This window comes from Setaria viridis, chromosome 3, assembly GCF_005286985.2.
Source record: "Setaria viridis chromosome 3, Setaria_viridis_v4.0, whole genome shotgun sequence".
NCBI lineage: Eukaryota > Viridiplantae > Streptophyta > Magnoliopsida > Poales > Poaceae > Setaria > Setaria viridis.
Window position 1 is genome coordinate 27225436 of NC_048265.2, and position 17629 is coordinate 27243064.

The 17629-nt window shown below is 47.6% G+C and overlaps 1 protein-coding gene and 1 pseudogene across 1 annotated transcript; both read right to left on the reverse strand.

The window, feature by feature from the left end:
- LOC140222225 (uncharacterized) overlaps positions 1-9207 on the reverse strand; it is a 30653-nt pseudogene extending 21446 nt beyond the window's left edge.
- A 4268-nt stretch (positions 9208-13475) lies between these two features.
- On the reverse strand, positions 13476-14888 carry LOC117847109 (protein LURP-one-related 8). Its single transcript, XM_034728270.2, has 2 exons — positions 14473-14888; positions 13476-14347 (listed from the first exon to the last, which is right to left on the reverse strand). The coding sequence occupies exons 1-2, from the start codon at positions 14740-14742 to the stop codon at positions 13946-13948; spliced, it is 672 nt and encodes a 223-aa protein (XP_034584161.1). The 5' UTR covers positions 14743-14888; the 3' UTR covers positions 13476-13945.
- Positions 14889-17629: the final 2741 nt, after the last annotated feature.

The window sequence follows — 17629 nt, forward strand, 5'->3', positions numbered from 1 at the left end:
CACGGACGGAGCATCATAGCCGATGAGAGGATAAGAGGTGTATGGATGATGACTCTCTATTAGCCGTCCGCTCCGGCTGTGTGTTGGAGGAGTACGATTCTCGGCCTGAAGAAATAGTAAAATCATTAGTGCTCAGTCACGTTAAGAGGAATAAAAATCAGCTAAGGAAAGTACCTCGGCATTCGGGTCGATATTGGCTGGGTCCAGGAGGTTGCAATATGCCGATGCCGAATTGCAGAAGAGAAATTACTTCCAATCGGCCCACCAGAGTTTGAACGGCTGGACAGCAAAGGAAGCTGCTATCCAGTTGTTTAGGTCAATGGTGCTGGAGTCCGGAATCCGGTCCCGTATCCGACTGTAATCCAGACCGGATGTGAGCTCATCTCTGAACTTGATTCGGCCAGCGAAATACACTTGAATCGGCAGCTGACCCATGCTGAATTGACGTGCTGCAACAGAAGGGTTGTAGAACTCATACGTGGGGGCATCTTTCCCCGAGAAGAAGTTGGCTGGCAAGATTCCTGGCTTGATTAACTCTTCGTTGAGCTCTTTGTCAAAATGGCCAGTGGTCGAATCAAAGCAGGTTGGGAGTTCAAAGACCGGGTCATCCCGCTGATAAGGAAACCAAATGGTTGCATCTTCATTAAAGCCGTTATAGAAGCATCGAAAGTACTCGGCTACCTTTGTAGCAGAATACGTGCAACCTGGGAAGGCTGATGCCGCTTCACCAAAGGACATGCATCGGCGACGTTCGGTAGGGTCTTCTGCCGATTTGATATTGGGGAACATCATACGGTCCACCCTCTGCTGAGTGATCTCGCTCATGTAAAGGTTCAGCCACAAGTTGATGAACCACCAGGGTCCGCCTGGATTTCCGATTGGCTCTCCCTTGGATAGTCTGATGCCGATTTGATGAAGCATATGGTACACCGCCCCTAGCAAATGTTTCCCAAGAGGGACATGGTTTCCTCTGGACAATGCTTCAGCTAAAGCCTGGGTATTGGTTGACGGGCCGGCGGCTCTTCCGCAAAAGAAATGTTTTTCTAACCACATCATCAAGAAGGCCGTATGCTCCCTATTCTCAACAGACCCGGTTCTCTTATTACTCCTGATGAATCCCTTCCACCCGCCGATTCCCCTTGTGTCCAGCCGATGTGACGTAGCAGCTAGAAGGTGGAAGGGTGTATCCGGGGAAGAAATGTCAAGGCCGGTCAGCAGAACCACATCGGCCAGTGATGGGGTCATGGGTCCGTGCCCAAATAAGAAAGCATTGAGTGCATCAGACCAAAAATAAGAAGCCGCTATTACCAACGGCTCATTTTTCTCCATCTGGGACAAGGACAGGTTGATGCACTGGCCGATTTTGAGCTCCTCCCATGAGACGCTCTTCGACGCGGCTACCCGTTGGTACCACTCCCTCCAACCTGGGGTTTCATTCGGCCAGGACCTAAAAGTACCCAACCATTGATCTAAGTCCATGTCGGACAGTTTGAAGGGTATCCTGTGGGGTTTCCAAATTGATAAGCTCTATTGGATCTGGGTTCCCCATAGGTCCGAGACAAACAAGGCCGGGATTTCCCGTAAGATGGATGGTAATGCGATGCCTAACTGCCTAAAAAAGGAAAGGGGGGTGTAAAAAGTAAGAAACAGATCTAAAGTAAATACATTACCGATAGAAGAAGGATTCGGTATTAACCTCTGGGATGAAGTTCTGTGTGGTCGGTGTGGTCGCCGGTGCAGATGCGGACGATGAGGCCGTGATGGGGATCGCCATTGGGATCTCCAATGAAGCTCCTTCTTCTGCGGATGGAGCAACGGCCGTCGCCACTACCGCCGGAGGTGCTACTTCTGGAACATCGCGCGCTGGAGAGCTGCCGGAAGGAGCCGCCATTGGAGGAGAAGGGGAAAAGTAACAGGAGGATGGCGCTAGAAGGCTTCGGCGGCAAGGGAAAAAGAAGAGGACGTGCGCGCTGGGAGAGAGAGACGTGAGCTTGAAGATGAAGTGCGGGGTGAAGCGCTATTTAAAGGATGCCTGAAGGAGGGTAAAAACGGAATTTTCACCGTGCCGGCGTTTCGAGTTTTTCGGGAAGTAGTGGCTATCGTGGGTGCCCGTTTCGAAAAGATTGCAATCATCAGCTGGAAGACCGCGAAACGGAAGGATATTTTCATTGCGGCCGTTTCGGAGGGGAGGTTATAAAGAATTTCAAAGTAAAAGACTATGTTTTACTCCGAAACTGGGGGGCATGTGTTAACGCCAGATTTCGTCACTAGTAAAATTGGCACCAAGAAGAGAGGGAATCGGAGAAGCACAGTTGGGAATCGGTCGAATGGTGCTACAGTGCGAGATCGGCCGATGATTTCTGTCTCGCTTCGGGTCGAACGTGCCGGGGTCCTAATCGGTTGCCTTTTGCCGATAAGGAATCGGCCGATTAGGAGGATGGGTTAATTGGGCCTGTATGGGCTTGGAAAGGAATAAAAGGATGAGGTGGAGATCAGCCCATGAAGCGTAGAGTAACTAACCTAGCACGAATCGTGCTTGTAAATATTCGTTTTCTGTTTGAATTAGGGATAGAATTCTAGTCGGTTAAGAAGTCATCTGTACGGGGCTATAAATAGCTACCTTTGTAAATCTGTAATCATCAACAAATCAATACAACATACTATTTTTTCCTCGTACTTACCTTCAAGCAGGCGACTTCGTCAACACTTTTCTCTTTTTCACGAGTTCGTACGGGTTGGCAGGGCTGCATCAGCTTGATCTCCGGCCGATTCTGTAAGTTCCGCTTATCGAGTAATATCTAAGCTTTAACTTCAGGCGCATCGCTATTGTTTCGTTTAGGTTTATTCACTAGTTATCGATATTTGCTAGAATCATAGGTTTTACCTGTCTTTTTAGTTTTATCACCAGTTATCCAGCTAGGAATCGGTAGTTTCGGCTTCCTTCACGTTCTGCTATTTAAATTCATCTATTGCCGATTAGATCTGTTCCTAGTGTTGTTACCTTAGCTTTGTGTCGATTACTCTAGTGGTTTTCTGTCTACAAGGCCATAGTGATCGGCTGCCTTATAGCCGATTTCTTTATTACGGCAAAAAGGCCGATTCGCTGATAAGCTTTCTCGAGATCGGAAATTTAGCCGATCGTGATTTCTGGATCTGACACGTATTATTCCTTGCCAATCAACAGGTCAGATTGGCTGGCACGCTGCGCGAACCGCACCAGGGCAATCACCCGAACAGGAGTTAAGCAGATTCTCCCGGGTCGTGTGTCGGACGCTGGGATTCGGTTGACCGATTTCTAGCGCCAACAGGAATATTGCGAGAACAGCGGCATCGACGTCCGCTATGTCTCGGTTGCTCATCCGCGAGCCAACGGACAAGTCGAGCGAGCTAATGGCATGATACTCGATGCTCTGAAGAAATGACTACATGACGTTGGCAACACCAAAGGCGGCCGATGGCTCAAAGAGTTACCCAATGCCTTGTGGGGCCTACGTACCCAACCATGCAAGACTACGGGACTATCACCCTTTTTTTTGGTATATGGTTCGGAAGCCATATTACCCGCCGATATAATGTGGCAATCACCATCCGTTGAGCACTACGACGAAGAACTTGCAATAGAAACGTGGCGAACGGGTATAGACAGTTTGGAAGAAACAAGATGCGCAGCACTAGTGCAATCTGCCAGATACCTTGACGGTTTAAGGCGTTATCATGACCGCAACGTCAAGGAAAGATCTTTCAACTCGGGCGATATGGTCCTTAAACGTATTCAAGACACATCTGGATTACATAAACTCAATTCACCATGGGAAGGTCCTTAAATCGTATCAAAGGTTACAGGACCCGAATCTTACAGACTCCAAGAGCTTTCAGGAGAATAGGTACCAAACTCCTGGAATATAGAACACCTCTGTCGTTATTACCCATAGCAGCACTCGAGTACTCACTTCAAGGCAATTACTCGGGACGACTACCCGATTACCGACTTCAAGAGGTGTTTAGACTTCACGTCGGAAATTTCTTTTATGCGCGTAAGGCTTCGGATGGTGGCGTGGGAGACACGGGGTTTAGACTGGTTCGGGCAAGGGAACGCCCTACATCCAGTATCGGGAGTTGCTCGTGTTGCCCATGCAGGGTTCTGTAGTAGGGGTTACAGGAGTGCGAGAGAGGGAACCGGTCCCAAGTCTCTTGGATGTGCCCTGATGCTCTAGCAGGGTGCGCTCGTGCGTTCTGTTGTCTAGGGAGCATTATGGTGTCTTGATTGTGCCTTCTCCCTCTTTCTGTCTCCGGCCCCCGATTCCTCTTTTATAGTATGAGGAGGCCACCGGGGTTACAGGTGAGACCGAGTGTGGGGAGCAGTAAAAAGATGAATACGGCTAAGTAAAAAGAATAATGCGAAGGGGGGGTGATATGAACCCGCTAGGGTTGATTCCCGATCTTTCGATGAGAGAGGCGTGGATAACTCGATTGTTGGATGGAGACGACGTTCACGGCCTGACTACAGCCTTCCAAGCTGCGCCTTAGCAACCGATACACCACCTCCAATGGCTGCCGCGATCTTGTGGAGCGCGTCACCCGGCCACTAGGGCACTCGTCCTGCAAGCAATCAAAGAACTAGCAAGAACAAGTATAACAAGTACTAAATTTACTAGATGAAGATGAAGGTTTCCAACTCAATCTCAATACGGTGGGGTTCCGAAGACAGCAAGACGGGCGGCTGATCCAGCACGCGCGCTTACAAGCAAGTAGCGAGAGCTAAACTTGATCTAAACAAAACCCAATCTGTTTGTGGCGGCTCTAATCCTTATTAATGCCTAGGAGGACGACTAGGAGGGTGTTGGGGTCGTGCCCCAACCCTAGGACATGTCCCTAATGGACCCAACTTGATACACGGCCCATTGGGCCAAAATAAGGTGACGCAGCACCAGAAAACCGATCGGTAGTAAATTGGTCATTGCGACCGCCTAGGACCAGATATAGACTTGAGTGTAGATCCATATGAAAATAGACTTCATCACAAATCCGTGAAGTACTTGAACGCCCCAATCCGTGTCCGTATGCGACCGTGGTGACCATCACAAGTTGGTACTGTCCTGGAGTCCGAATCCAGCCTGCGCGAGTCCGTTTCCCTTTCGGTCTTCTCCATGATTCCTAACCAAAACAAGAGTGCACGCGTCTCCATGGTCTAAATAGGATGGACAGGAACTCAAGAGTGAACTTACTTGATGATTAAGTTGACGAGCACGGGCGCGAGTTATCGGACCAGAAACTGGTACTTGTGTAGGTGTGGATGTATCGTTGGTGTTGATGTCCTCATCATCCTCCCCTTCTTGCATTTGAGTCGTCCTCGACTCAAGCTCTTCTTGTTCTCCCAAATATGGCTTCAAATCTGTAATGTTAAATGTGGGACTAACCCCAAAATCGGCAGGCAGATCGAGCTTATATGCATTATCATTAACTTTCTCCAAGACTTTAAAGGGTCCATCAGCCCGAGGTATCAATTTAGACTTTCGCAATTCAGGAAACCTATCCTTTCTCAAGTGCAACCAAACTAAGTCACCAGGTTCAAATATTAGTTCCTTTCTACCTTTATCACCGGCAAACTTATATTTAGCATTCATACGCTCTATGTTTTCTTTAGTTGTTTCATGCAGTTTTAACATCAATTCAGCACGCTTAGTAGCATCAAAATTTAATTTTTCAGAAGATGGCAAAGGCATCAAATCAATAGGAGCACGAGGCAAGAAACCATATACAATCTGAAATGGGCACATCTTTGTAGTAGAATGCAACGAACGATTATAAGCAAATTCAATGTGAGGCAAACAATCTTCCCACATCTTAATGTTCTTTTTTAAAACAGCCCGTAACATAGTAGACAAAGTTCTATTGACAACTTCAGTTTGACCATCAGTTTGGGGATGACATGTAGTAGAAAATAAAAGCTTAGTTCCTAGTTTTCCCCATAAAGTCTTCCAAAAATGACTAAGAAATTTAGTATCATGATCAGAAACAATGGTGTTGGGCACACCATGCAAACGAACAATTTCTCGAAAGAACAAATCAGCAACATGGGTAGCATCATCAGTTTTATGACATGGTATGAAATGTACCATTTTAGAAAATCTATCAACAACCACAAACACACTATCACGGCCCTTCCTAGTCCTTGGCAAACCCAACACAAAATCCATAGAAATATCTTCCCAAGGAGCACTAGGAACAGGTAGAGGCAAATACAAACCGTGTGGATTTAATCGTGACTTAGCCTTTTGGCAAGTCGTGCAACGAGCAACAAACCTCTCCACATCTCTTCTCATCTTTGGCCAAAAGAAATGACCAGCAAGGACGTCCTCCGTTTTCTTCACTCCAAAATGCCCCATCAAGCCACCTCCATGCGCTTCCTGTAGCAATAACAAATGAACGGAGCTAGCTGGAATGCATAGCTTGTTAGCTCTAAACACAAACCCATCACTAACGATGAATTTGTTCCATCCTTTTCCATCTTTGCAATGCAGCAACACATCTTTAAAATCAGCATCATTAACATATTGGTCTTTAATTGTTTCTAATCCAAAGATTTTGTAATCAAGTTGATTCAGCAAAGTATATCTCCTAGACAAAGCATCAGCAATAACATTCTCTTTCCCTTTCTTGTGCTTAATAACATAAGGAAAAGATTCAATAAATTCAACCCACTTAGCATGTCTACAGTTCAGATGTCCTTGACTACGAATATGTTTCAAAGATTCATGATCAGAATGAATAACAAATTCTTTGGGTCACAAATAATGCTGCCATGTTTCTAATGTGCGAACAAGAGCATACAATTCCTTATCATAAGTAGAATAATTCAGAACAGGCCCGCTCAATTTTTCACTAAAATATGCAACAGGTTTGCCTTCTTGTAACAAAACACCACCCAATCCAATTCCACTAGCATCACATTCAAGCTCAAAAGTCTTATTAAAATCAGGGAGTTGGAGGAGGGGTGCATGTGTCAACTTATCTTTCAGCATGTTGAAGGAGTTTTCTTGTACTTTGCCCCAACTAAAAGGCACTCCCTTCTTCGTGAGCTCATTCAATGGTGCAGCAATGGTGCTAAAGTCCTTCACAAAACGGCGATAGAAACCAGCAAGTCCTAGGAAACTCCGCACTTGCGTGATAGTCTTCGGTACAGGCCATCCCTGTATAGCTTCTACCTTAGCTTGATCAACCTCAATTCCCTGTGGAGTCACAACATAACCAAGAAAAGACACTCGATCGGTGCAAAAGGTGCACTTCTCAAGGTTACCAAATAAACGCGCATCTCGTAAAGCATTAAAAACAGCACGTAAGTGATCAAGGTGGTCATCCATAGATTTGCTATAAATCAATATATCATCAAAATAGACCACAACAAATTTTCCAATGAAAGCACGAAGAACCTCGTTCATTAATCTCATGAAAGTACTAGGTGCATTAGTTAACCCAAAAGGCATGACTAACCACTCATATAAACCAAATTTAGTTTTAAAAGCAGTTTTCCATTCATCTCCTAATTTCATACGAATCTGGTGGTACCCACTACGCAAATCAACTTTGGAAAACACAACAGCACCACTAAGTTCATCAAGCATGTCATCCAATCGTGGAATAGGGTGTCGATATCGAATGGTGATATTATTGATAGCTCTACAATCAACACACATACGCCATGTTCCATCTTTCTTAGGCACTAAAATAACTGGAACAGCACAAGGACTAAGAGACTCACGCACATAACCTTTGTCGAGTAGTTCTTGCACTTGTCGCTGAATTTCTTTTGTTTCTTCCGGATTTGTCCTGTATGGCGCACGGTTTGGCAAAGATGCACCAGGAATAAGATCAATTTGGTGCTCAATCCCTCGTATCGGTGGCAGCCCCGCTGGGATCTCACTTGGAAACACATCAGCATACTCCTGCAAAATGTTAGCAACAACAGGAGGCAAAGAATGCTGCATGTCATGAACCGAAATCAAAGCATCCTTGCATACCAAAGCATAGGCAACAGAAGTGGAAGCAACCAATTCATTAATATCAGATTTAGTAGCAAGCAAGCAATGTCCTTTCAATCTGATCTCATCTTTCTTACTACTAACAGATTTGACATTTTTTTCGCTCTCGGTTTTAGTTTTCTTAGCTTTAGCAACATCATCACGTACAATAGCTTCAGGAGACATAGGAAGCAAAACAATTTTCTTATCATGGTGTATGAGAGAATACTGATTTGATCTACCATGATGCATACAATCCGTATCAAATTGCCATGGTCTACCTAGCAGAATATGACAAGCTTCCATAGGCACAACATCACATTCAACAACGTCATGATATGATCCAATAGCAAAATTAATTTGCACCAATCTCGTTACCTTAACCTTACCGCTATTGTTGAGCCATCGAATATAATATGGATGTGGGTGCGGTTTGGTTGCAAGTGCAAGCTTCTCCACCATATCGCTGCTAGCCAAGTTGTTGCAGCTACCTCCATCAATTATCAAACGGCACGAACGCTCTTTAATGACACACTTTGTTTGGAACAGTGTATGCCGCTGATTTTGCTCCGCCTTCTCCATTTGTGCGCTAAGCACACGCTGCACAATGAGGCTCTCATAATGATCTGCATCCTCTGCACCAATCTCTTCTTCTGGTTGTTCCTCACTACCTGCATGGTCAGTAGCAAGCAAACCAAGTGTATCTTCATCAAAATCACTAGCAGAGGAATACCCACCATCTTCTTTGACAACCAAAACACGCTTGCTAGGACAGTCACGCTGCACGTGTCCAAAGCCCTTGCATCGATGGCACTGAACATCTCTTGTTCTACCCGTGGATGCAACCGAAGTGGTACTAGTGGCTGGTTTCTGGGCAGTCTTGGTTGCTGAATTTGTGGGAGGAGCACGTTGCTTGTCGCTGGACAGAGATGGTGGTGCCGGCCGACTCGGAGAGTGAGCGGGTGGAGGTGCACGTCCGGTCAAAGAAGTAGTCGTACGCGGCTGCCAAGATGTAGATTTTCCTGCAGAAATATTAGTCTTGGTACTAGCACGTCGCCCCTGCACTTCCCTTTCAGCTTTACAAGCAAGATGAAACAAACGGGTTACGTTAGTATAATCTTTATAAGCAAGGATGTCCTGAATTTCACGGTTTAAACCACCCAAAAATCTAGCCATAGCAGGTTCCTCACCCTCCTCTAAGTTACAACGCAGCATACCCATTTGTAACTCCTGATAATATTTTCTACACTTTTAGCACCCTGTCTCAATTGTTGCAACCTATTTAAAAGATCACGTGCATAGTAAGAAGGAACAAATCTAGCTCGCATGACCCGTTTCAAAGCATCCCATGTTTGTGGCATGTCTGATACCAACTGATATGAACCTGCTAGGGTTGATTCCCGATCTTTCGATGAGAGAGGCGTGGATAACTCGATTGTTGGATGGAGACGACGTTCACGGCCCGACTACAGCCTTCCAAGCTGCGCCTTAGCAACCGATACACCACCTCCAATGGCTGCCGCGATCTTGTGGAGCGCGTCACCCGGCCACTAGGGCACTCGTCCTACAAGCAATCGAAGAACTAGCAAGAACAAGTATAACAAGTACTGAATTTACTAGATGAAGATGAAGGTTTCCAACTCAATCTCAATACGGTGGGGTTCCGAAGACAGCAAGACGGGCGGCTGATCCAGCACGCGCGCTTACAAGCAAGTAGCGAGAGCTAAACTTGATCTAAACAAAACCCAATCTGTTTGTGGCGGCTCTAATCCTTATTAATGCCTAGGAGGACGACCAGGAGGGTGTTGGGGTCGTGCCCCAACCCTAGGACATGTCCCTAATGGACCCAACTTGATACACGGCCCATTGGGCCAAAATAAGGTGACACAGCACCAGAAAACCGATCGGTAGTAAATTGGTCATTGCGACCGCCTAGGACCAGATATAGACTTGAGTGCAGATCCATATGAAAATAGACTTCATAACAAATCCGTGAAGTACTTGAACGCCCCAATCCGTGTCCGTATGCGACCGTGGTGACCATCACAAGTTGGTACTGTCCTGGAGTCCGAATCCAGCCTGCGCGAGTCCGTTTCCATTTCGGTCTTCTCCATGATTCCTAACCAAAACAAGAGTGCACGCGTCTCCATGTTCTAAATAGGATGGACAGGAACTCAAGAGTGAACTTACTTGATGATTAAGTTGACGAGCACGGGCGCGAGTTATCGGACCAGAAACTGGTACTTGTGTAGGTGTGGATGTATCGTTGGTGTTGATGTCCTCATCAGGGGGGGAACAAGTCCCCAGGTTGTCAGCGTCCTCGCCGGCCTTCGGCTTCTACCGGCGCGTTAGCCGGAAGGGGGTGGTGGTCGCTGCATCCTATCGACGGCCTCCTCGGCGACTGTAGCCGCCGGACGCGATGATGGCATTTTGTCGTGACCCCCGTGTCTGCTGGTGGAGGCAGTGGATCTTGCCATCCTGCTGATGGCCTGCGGAGGGCGGACGTCGCAACTCTGCCGCCGGGCGCGTGGGGCGCGAGAGAAGGTGAGACTTCTTCCTGCCCTGGGTGGTGCATCTCATGAGTGCCCTGTGGCCAATCGGAGAAGATCGCAGCCACTGTAGCAGGTACTGTGCGGCCGCGTATGGGTACTTGCGATGGGTTGCGTGGAGGCGCAGAGATCCTTTCTTCTGACAGCTTTGCGGCGTATTTATGGTGGAATCGACAGGGGGACCCACGAGATCCGCGCCCGAGGTGGATACTTGTCTGGTGGGCTCGGGCCAGCCCAACCCTTTACGCTTGGGGTCGGGCGAAGCGGAGGCCTGCGGCGGGGGGTCGGATGCCCCCGACCCTGGTCCTGCAGTCGGGCGAGGCGGAGCTTGGTTCCGCGGGGGTCGGGGACGCCTGACCCTAGGATGCCGGGTCGGGCGAGGCGGAACGTGATCCTTGCTCCCCGTGTTGGGCCGGTGCTGACCTTGTTACCTCAGGTGGACCTGGGCCTTTACGTTTTGTCGTCTCCATGGGCTTGGGAGGAGTTGTTAATATTTCCCCCAACACTCGGGGACATGTTTTCCACCTCGTGCTCCCTATTTTCGTGCCGTGATCGATAGGCTCGATCTAACGATCTCCTTGACTCGGTCCTGCCCTCACAGCTCCTATAAAGGCCTAAGGGATACAGCTAAACCTCTCACGCCATCTAATCTCGGTTAGCCAAACCCAAAACAACGATCGCTGAGGAGAGCTGGAGGGGTGCAGAAATTTGACGTCTTCTTCCCGTCCAGGCCACTGCCGTTGGCCACCTGAGGGCCATCGGTTCCCGGCACGTCACTATTCAAGAGCCCCCCTGCCCCTGAGATGATGAACTGCATCACCACTTCAACACCTTCATCGACAATTACACCTACGGCGCAAGAACCTACGGCGGCGGCTGGCTCATCTGGTATAATCTTAACCATTAGATTCTGCATTAGATTTATCATATTTAAGTTATGTTAAGATCCTATCTTTATGACCTACTTATGTTGATTAGCTAAATCTAACACAAACATCTCGGATTCTTGCATGTTTTGATTTGTTTCTTGTGCCATATATTCTGCCATCAAATCTTACCCAATTTATCAAATTGAGCTAAATTCGAACTTCAAATCATACTATAAAATAAATATACTAAAACAATAAATTAGAACTATCCATTGTGTTAGGTATCCACGTTCACCCTGATCCGTCTACTCAGCAGCACTATGGCCTACGGTCTACCAATGCAAGTGCAGCAACACAGGACCGCGCCAAGCGGCCTGCGTACCAGCCGTGCAGCTGTTGTTTCTGAACCTCGAAGCGTCCAACAAACACATGCGCTCCAGCCTGACCCACCACCCCGCATGCAGTCAAGAGGCTCAGAGCACCTTTCATGTGTGCCGGGTGACCTGTCAGCTAGTATCGCAAAAACGTGCGCTGACCCGCGCTCCGGCCGTCTCCGGAAAAAGGCGCGTCCCGGAACAGCAGCCACCAACACGTGTCCGGTGGAGATCACTGTAAATCAACTAGAGTCTAAACGCGGCCGGCCTTGGAAATTAGTATGACCCTCCCGGCCAAAATGAACAAACACCTCATCACGTACCTTTCTCCATTTCATCCCGGCCGGCCGCTAGCCCGCTACCGCCTACCAGGCGGCCCGGCGGCCGGGCAGCCGGCGTTGCTGTCGGAAAATCTTGCCGAACGGCAGAGGATCTCTTCACTTCCTTTTCCTGTGACCGGTGGCCTGGAAGTCGAGGTCCCGTCGACAACGTGCACCACAGAGACCACTACTCGTCAGTCGCCACTGGCCTGGCCTTTCCGGGTGTTCATTCATTCGTTTCGTTTAGGAGGAAAGGATTCTGTTGGAAATTATCCAGGTGATTATTGGGACGTCGTCGTCTCCCGTCGATCGAGGTCGTTTTCTGGGGCAAGCAGTGGCCAAGTTCTCGAGTTGCAGCCGGACCTTGGACTGCAGAATGGAGGCTTCATCTTCCGATATTCCCCGTCTGTGTGACTCGTTTAGTTTGCGGGGCCGCCTGCTTTCGCTTGCTTGTAATGTGTGCCTTGTGGTCTTCTGCTCGAATTCTACCTGCTGCAAAAATCCCATCATTATTTGCTTTTGCTTACCGTGTGTAATAAGTATTAACCATGACAATCAGTGCAACAGACAGCCACTGTTGTGTAGCGGTATCAGCAATAGTAGTTTTGACTCTGATGAACTACTATGTTTTCTAAGCGAAATAGAAAGATTCTTGCGCCTGGAACGTCTCTTGATATTTTGCTGTGAATTACTGAATTTTGTATTGTGGAATCAGCACACCAGGCTACAATTTTTTAAATATATTTCTGATTATTTTGCAAGGAAAAGGTGCTTTTTCTCGTCATCCTTTTCTTCGTGAGCAGAGTGTATTTTCTTGTCTTCTCGTGGTCTCCCTTTGTTTCTGCGCTGCTTATCTGATATTCCAATTTGCAACCACCAACATCCCTATCTCGACACATCAGCAGCGTTCGATTATTCATGCGCAGAAAAGGCTGACACACACATAACGCTAGCTACTTCTGTTTGGAGCACAGTGCTGCCATGCCTTCCCCTAGTGCACTGCTCAATCCCTCTGTAGGCTAACAAAAATGGCAGCATGCATGGCTTAACCTGTCCTAACTCCTAACCGTCAAACATGGATCTGATTTTCCATGGAATATGAATCTCACAGGTTCTGCTGTCCAGAAATTAAGGAACTGTGAAATGAGGTTTCATCTATTATTTTGTTCCACAAAATAGTCAACAGGGCATGTGTTTCTGCAACAGTTGCTCGGTAGAGTTTCCAACACCAATATGTTGTCTAAAGGAGACGAAGAATCTAGGATTATTACAACTTCTAGAAGTTAATTTGTTCACGTTAGATCCAGCTTAAGCAGAGCATCATCCAACAGACCAACACAATAGATTCAAATGCATGTAACCATAGTTCAGTAACAGAATGTTGTACAACAATAGGTCACTACAATTTCCTTCTGAAAGGAAACAAAAAGATTGGACTTCCATGTACATCACACATAACTTCGATGCCTGGATCATTTGATCTATACATCCATCACCTTCTCCTATGTGTGCAAATTTATTTTGGCCAACAAATAAAAAGAAACCCGGCACATATAGAACACCTCAATATGGCCGCCATCCATACCCATACGACCTCTAGATCCTAAACACAAACATAAAAGCATCGCGCCCCTACAAATGCTTCCATCATCATAGATGAGACAACAACGTTGAAGCATAAAAAAAGGACGCATCAATCGCTACAGCAATCAGAAGATGCTGCTTTGCTTTGTGCCCAAACTTTACACCATGCGGGGCGCACCATTGACGTGCGGAGTGTTGCAAGATCCGTGCATGTAAATCCCCCGGCAAGGTTCAGGACGCGTTCATCTGGTCGAGGAGGATGACGACGGCCATGGCCAGGGCCGGCTCGAAGCCCGGCTGCACCACAAGGCAGAACACGTCCGGCCCGACGGCGGCCTCCTTCTGGCACACCGTAGCGACTCGTCGCCGCTGCTCGCCGCCTGAGACAGAGGAGGCGAACACATCGAGGCTGCGCCCGGCGTACGAGCCCTCCACGTCGTACCGGCAGCTGGGCGCGGCTCCAGCGTCCGTGCTGCAGGACGGCCTGCGAGCCGGGGACAGGTGGGCCAGGCTCCTGGTCGGGCGAAGACTCACGTGCCGCCGGGCCGTGAACCGCTTCGGCGGCGCAGCCGCCGACGGGGACGCGGCCGCATCGCCGTCGTAGATGAGCCACTCGTCCGCCAAGCTCAGCTTCTGGAAGATCACGAGACCAATATACCAAATCAATCAAGATTTCTTCTTCCCAGGAAGTTTTTATCCAGCCAAGAAATCCTATCATGCCGTGGGGAAGAAACAGAGCACAAGAATTGGAGGAGTACCTTGCGGCGGATGGTGAGGAGGCCATGGCCGTCAGCGTCCATGAGCACGACCTCGCGGGGCGAGCCGCCGCCGTAGGTCTCGACGCGGTACACGAGGTTGCCCTTGCAATCGAACACCGTGAACCCCTTACCGTTGAACAGCAGCGACCGCCGCCACACCGTCAGCGACACCGCCTCCCCCTTCTCCTCCTCCACTGCCGCCGCCGCCGAAGGAGCAGCTGCGGCTACTGCTCCCGCCGCTGTCGCGGCGTTTGGGTGAACCTTTGTCATGGACGCTTGGATGCGTGTGGATGCTATGCTGACGTTGGTGCTTGCAACTTGCAAGGAGCTCCTCGCGGGAGGTCAGAGAAGAACAGAGGAGGCCGGTGTGTATGCGCGGTGAGGTGAGCGATGATGGCAGGGGACAACACTGTGTGTGCTCTGAATTTATAGCTGGGGAAGGCGCGTGGACGGAAATGCCCTTGTGAATTCTGGAGGATTTGCACAGTGTGCCACAGTGGTGACGTGAGGTTTTCAGCTTTTTGGCTTTCTGCATCCGGGGTCAAAAGGACGGCTGGTTGGTTAATGGTTGGTGACTTGGTGTCCTTCGTGGTGTTAGTTCACTAAAAACGTTTATTTGCTTTCTTTATTTATTAAAAAATATTATGTTTTCTCCTTGTTTTGTTGCTCTTAAAGCCATAGCAGATTCATACTGTGTGCCTCACCCTCATGCTTTTTGGCGGTTTTTATGGTCGGAGAAATTTGTTATAGGAATGTAATAATATGAGATGCTTCAAGTTATTCTTTTTTTACATACAGAGTAGAGAAGCCCTTCCCAAATTGTGTACACCATTTTATTGTACGTGACAAATATCTTCCTTACTCCTCAATCTGAATTCCACCATTTGGCAAAAAAAAAAAACTGAAAGAAAAACTCCACCATTCATAGTGTACCATATTCATTCATGCTTTGCTTCAAAATAGGAAAAGACCTCGGTTAGAATGAAAATTTGAAGCATTTATTCCTAAGATCTCAACTAACACTTTGTACATAAAAGATTCCCCTGCTACAACTCTTTAAGGGAAAAGAAGATCCTCTTGTCTACTTCGAGACTATCCAAATTAACAAATTAGGGCAACAGGCGAGTGCATCATTTAAATCATATCCACGAGTGAGCCCTATATACAAGATCATACTTAATGGGAATCGAACAATGGCAGTAGGTATACAATAGAGGTAGCACATTGGCTGGATAAGATGATGCCTAGCATTCTAGCAAGCCCATGACATTTTAATTGGTAGTATGTACAAAAATGGGAGATAATTCTTGGATAAATATTTTATATGTAGTGCTACAAGAATCAATTGATTGATCCTACTTCGTCTCTGAATAAGGATATATGCCATTTTAAATTGTAGCAAAAATTTGTTATTAGAGGTGAGATAGGCAAAGTTATGTAAATCATTGGTGAAATTTAAGAATATCAATGTCTGTACTTCTTTTACAACCAGTGGTGTTAAAAGTAACATTTATATCATATAATACTAAAACTTGCATTTATTTCAAATATGTTCTTGAACGACAAAACAAGTAAAATCTAGTGTCATGGTTTTACCATTAATTACCACCTTACACCCCTACTTGCGCGAGCGTGTGTGGGTGTCTGTAGTTTTGTGTGTGGAAGTCTTTGTATGACTGACTCTTTCTTCTATTTTCCTGAGACGCCTACTTGCGAAGCTTTCTTTGTAAATCATTGGTGCACTTCTGTAATTTACCAAGCAAGCACACTATTTTAGCTCTTGGATTGCCGACCAACCGCAAATGGATAGCAAGTAAGTGCTTCGCCATCGATATATTGCTGCTAGCAATGATGTTGAAACACGATGACCAATTCTTCCAACCATCAACGCTGTAAAAAAAAATATCCCCCGGCCGCCATCGCTTCCAAAGTTCCAAGGAAGGAATAATCCGCCGGAGTTGAGAAATGAGAACGCGCCACGCACGCAACGCAGCGGTTCCTTCCCCGGTCAACCACCATGGAAAGGTAAACCCTAGCTCGCGGCCACGACGGCGCCACGAAACACGGTAATCCAAGCCCGTGGTGTAAAACCAATGCGAGGGGCGCGGAAGAAGAGGGTCTTAGCTAGCATAATTAATCCCGGGAGCGGCAATAAACAAGGCTCCATCGCCGGGTGCTCCGAGCTCGGGCGGCTCGGCGGGGGCCACCGCTGCGCTGCGAGCCCCGGGACGAGCTCCGCCATATCTTTATCTGGCTCACCAGCGGAGCTGGTGCTGAGCCCCTGGCCGGGCTTGGAATTGGATCTCGTCGTCGCCATTAGATTAATCCCGAGGATTAGCTAGGATATTGCTTCCCGTCGCTGTCCTGCGTGCTGGGAAGCTCTGAAACTCAGGTCATCGCTTTGGCTGGTCTTCGATCTCTTCCCCTAGCTCCTTGTTTGTTTGCGACCTCGTTGTTGCTTAGCAGTGATTGATTGGTTAATTTTAAGTGGTTATGGGCGAGGTCTCGTGTTGCAAGGATGATTGATTGGTCAAGCGAAGGAGGGTTAGTTGTTAATGGCGAGTAGTTTATGTTTGTTTGTAGTGTTTTGTCTCGGATGTTGTTGTCACCAAGGACGGGAGATAGTTGGCCGAAGCAAAAGGTATGGCAATGGTGAGGTGTCCTGTTTTCATCATTGTATATATGTGTGCTACTATAGACACACACAATCACTTTTCCCGGTTGGATAGGGTCATAGATCCCGAAAATCCAACCGGAACCATCCATTCGGGATAAAAGGGGCTATCTTTAGTTTCGGGTCATTCACCCGGAACTAAAAACCCCTTTAACCAACCGGGACTAAGAGGCCGCAATGCATGCGCATGAAGACGCATGCACGTACCGTTGTCCGTATATCTATGGACCCACCAGAAGGTTTGGATAGTCCTACAATACGAGGCTGTATACTGAGACGTGTCAGACATGGAGACTACGATGCAGGGCGGCATGGTCTACGTGGAGGACAAGAACTAGTCGAGGATTAGGAAACTACTTGTATAAATTAGAGTAGGACTCTCTAGTCGAATTCGACTAGTACTCTTGTAAACAACCGATCTATAACCCTGCCCCCGGCAATATAAGGTGAGGTAGAGACCCCCTCCAAACAAGTTTAACCAAT

Coding starts and splice junctions, on each gene's coding strand:
- LOC117847109 (XM_034728270.2), bottom strand. CDS start 14,742: ATGACAAAGGTTCACCCAAACGCCGCGACAGCGGCGGGAGCAGTAGCC. Junction 14,348..14,472: donor TCCTCACCATCCGCCGCAAG/GTACTCCTCCAA, acceptor GTGATCTTCCAG/AAGCTGAGCTTGGCGGACGA.